Source organism: Echinops telfairi, unplaced genomic scaffold, assembly GCF_000313985.2.
Source record: "Echinops telfairi isolate 266 unplaced genomic scaffold, ASM31398v2 ScPeMD7_7469;HRSCAF=8507_1, whole genome shotgun sequence".
Taxonomy (NCBI): Eukaryota; Metazoa; Chordata; class Mammalia; order Afrosoricida; family Tenrecidae; genus Echinops; species Echinops telfairi.
The window spans coordinates 5,322,477-5,324,953 of record NW_022111373.1 but is presented as its reverse complement, the minus strand read 5'-3'; the positions used below and the strand labels follow the sequence as shown (position 1 = coordinate 5,324,953).

The 2,477-nt window shown below is 41.3% G+C and overlaps 1 protein-coding gene across 1 annotated transcript; it reads right to left on the bottom strand.

Annotated features, from left to right (window-relative positions):
* Positions 1-1,347: 1,347 nt before the first annotated feature.
* On the bottom strand, positions 1,348-1,554 carry LOC115873712 (guanine nucleotide-binding protein G(I)/G(S)/G(O) subunit gamma-5-like). Its single transcript, XM_045284984.1, has one exon. It carries the CDS (start codon positions 1,552-1,554, stop codon positions 1,348-1,350), a length of 207 nt encoding a protein of 68 aa, XP_045140919.1.
* Between the last annotated feature and the right edge of the window lie 923 nt (positions 1,555-2,477).

Below are 2,477 nucleotides of genomic sequence, written 5' to 3'. Positions count from 1 at the left end.
TTGGGGTCATGATAGTGGGGGGAGGAAGGAAGCCTTGAAGAACTAGGGGAAAGTTGTGTGTTTTGTCAGTGCTATACTGCACCCTGACTGGTCTGTCTCTTCCTTGTGAGCCCCCCATCTTGTTACATATGTGCCTTCCTGTCACATGTATGCCTCTAGTGCCTACCCTTCCTATTAAGTGTATACTCAGAGCTCATACCCCTCATGTTACAGGTATGCTTTTAATACAACCCCTTCCTGTTAAGTAGTATGTGCTGAGTGTGGCCTGCCCACCCGAGAGTATATAAGCTCGTGAGATTACATTGTGCACTCTCTCTGCTTGGACCTGTCTCCTGAAGTCATGACTGAGGAGGTGAGCCCTTGCATGCTTTATCTTGTCTGATGTCTCTTTAATTTACCCCATAATTACACAACCACCCCTTGGATCCATTCAGTTGTGGTGAGGCTTGGCCCCCTCATTCACTGAACACCACTGTTAAACGGTGGGACAATGGTTGCTATGTGCGGGTCTGTTAGTGTCGTTCTGCTGTATGCATGTGTGCTTTATTGGTTTTTTGTTCTTCCTGTATTTCTGTGTTGTTTTGAGTAGTGGATAGTGGTGTCTTCTATGTTCCTGCAGTTGATTCTCTGTCCCAAGTCTCCCTTTAGAATGTTTTGTAATGGTAGCCTTTTTACAAATTTCTTTATTTTCTCTTTGTCTGGAAACACCTTTATTTCCCCCTCATATTTGAGGAATAATTTTGATGGATATAAGATTCCTGGTTGGCAGTTTTCTTTCAGGATTTTATATATGGCACTCCATTGCCCTCTTGCTTGCATGGCCTATCTGTGCAACTAGCTTGAATATTCCAACTGTTACCTGGAGGCTCGCAGCGCCAGAGCAAGTCCTCCAGCAGAGAGGAGGTAGTGTGTCCTTCTCTGATGTAGTCCCAGAAGTCATTGTCACCTCTCTCATTCAAGTAGTTTCAGGTTCTTCTAGATTCAAGAGGAATTAAGTGCCGCCTATTAATATTCCAAGGGCAAAGTTACACTGTGGAACAGGGATATATATCTTTCTGTTCCTCTTTAGAAAATATAATTTGCCACAGTCATCTAAGTAAAAGTATATTCTTTTTTTGTACTATGTATTTTATTATATGCAGATGCCAGTGTATATAAAATAACCCTTGTGAAATGGAAATTCATGAAAATTCAGAGAGGTAGATGTGAAGGACTGACAAAGGTTTGTGTAGTATGGCACATGTAACTGTGAAGACAAGCTTTTGTACATGCTTCAAATTTAGCTCTCCTTGAATAGTCACTGGTTCATGAGAAGTGGCTTAGGAAACCTTTGAAAGATTCATCTTACTACAAAAATGAACAGACTTTCTGGGGTCTAAAGGGATTTGTACTTGAGGAGACTCCAATCAGCAGGGGGTCACGTTGAGCATTCTGCAGACAAAACTGTTTCAAATCTGCAGCTGCCTGGGAAACTTGCACACAGTTGAGCCCCGTCTCCAGCCGGAGCTGCTGAACCGCTTTCTTCATGGTGCCGACCCTGGAAGAGCCAGACATGGCGAGCAACAGGGCGAGGAGACGTTCCTTTCTCGGTCGTCTGCTCGGCGGGTGAGTTGGCCCGACTAGACGGCAAGATAGCGCGGCGAGGGGCAAAAGCGTATTCTTATCTCTATATTGGACACAAAGACTCTCATGACTTATCCGAATGAAGAACCTAGAAAGTGCGTTATGGTAGATGCAGTTAGTTAAAATTTAACACCTTATCATTTGATCTCCCTTTTGACCCATTGAAATTTTGTTCTAGTTTTAATATTTTCTGCATTCTTGATTGAGGTTTTTCTGTTTTTCACTTTCTCTGTTTTACCTTATTATTATTATTGTATTTTTTCTGTAATGAAATCCAGGTTAGGTAAATTTATAGGCCCAGTTACTAGATTAATGGTTTCTTGGGGTATGGTAGGGAGGTTGGGGGGTGGGAAGTGAGGAGTTAATAACGATGAATACATATTCTAAAACTGATTGTGGTTATTATTGTACAATTATTCTTGATGTGACTGAACTATTGAATGGCATGATGGGTGAATTATAAGCCAATAAAACCAAAGTATAGGTCTGTGGTTATGCATAACAATTCCAAATATTATCAAACTCATGCATCGTTGTTGCACAGATTTAATTTCTGCCAAAGGAAGAAAACTATGCCAACGTTTTTCCCTCAGAGAGAAAAACAGTCCAATGTTTTAGAATAGAGTTGAAGATTAAAAAAATTTTCACCGAAAACAGTGCATGTGCCACCTGGTGGCGAGATAGTCAAATGTGCATTCTATTCTGTTGACAGTATTTATTTAGTGTCTGAGAGTTTATGTATACAGTATTTACTGAGAGACAGCAGTCCTAACACCTACAAAGGTATCTGTCCAAACAAACAGCTAAAGCAGAAACAGGAAGGGAAGGTGTAATACCACAGGGCATCCATGCTG

What these genes read in the sequence shown, in the direction of transcription:
- LOC115873712 (XM_045284984.1), bottom strand. Translation starts at nt 1,554, where the DNA reads ATGTCTGGCTCTTCCAGGGTCGGCACCATGAAGAAAGCGGTTCAGCAG.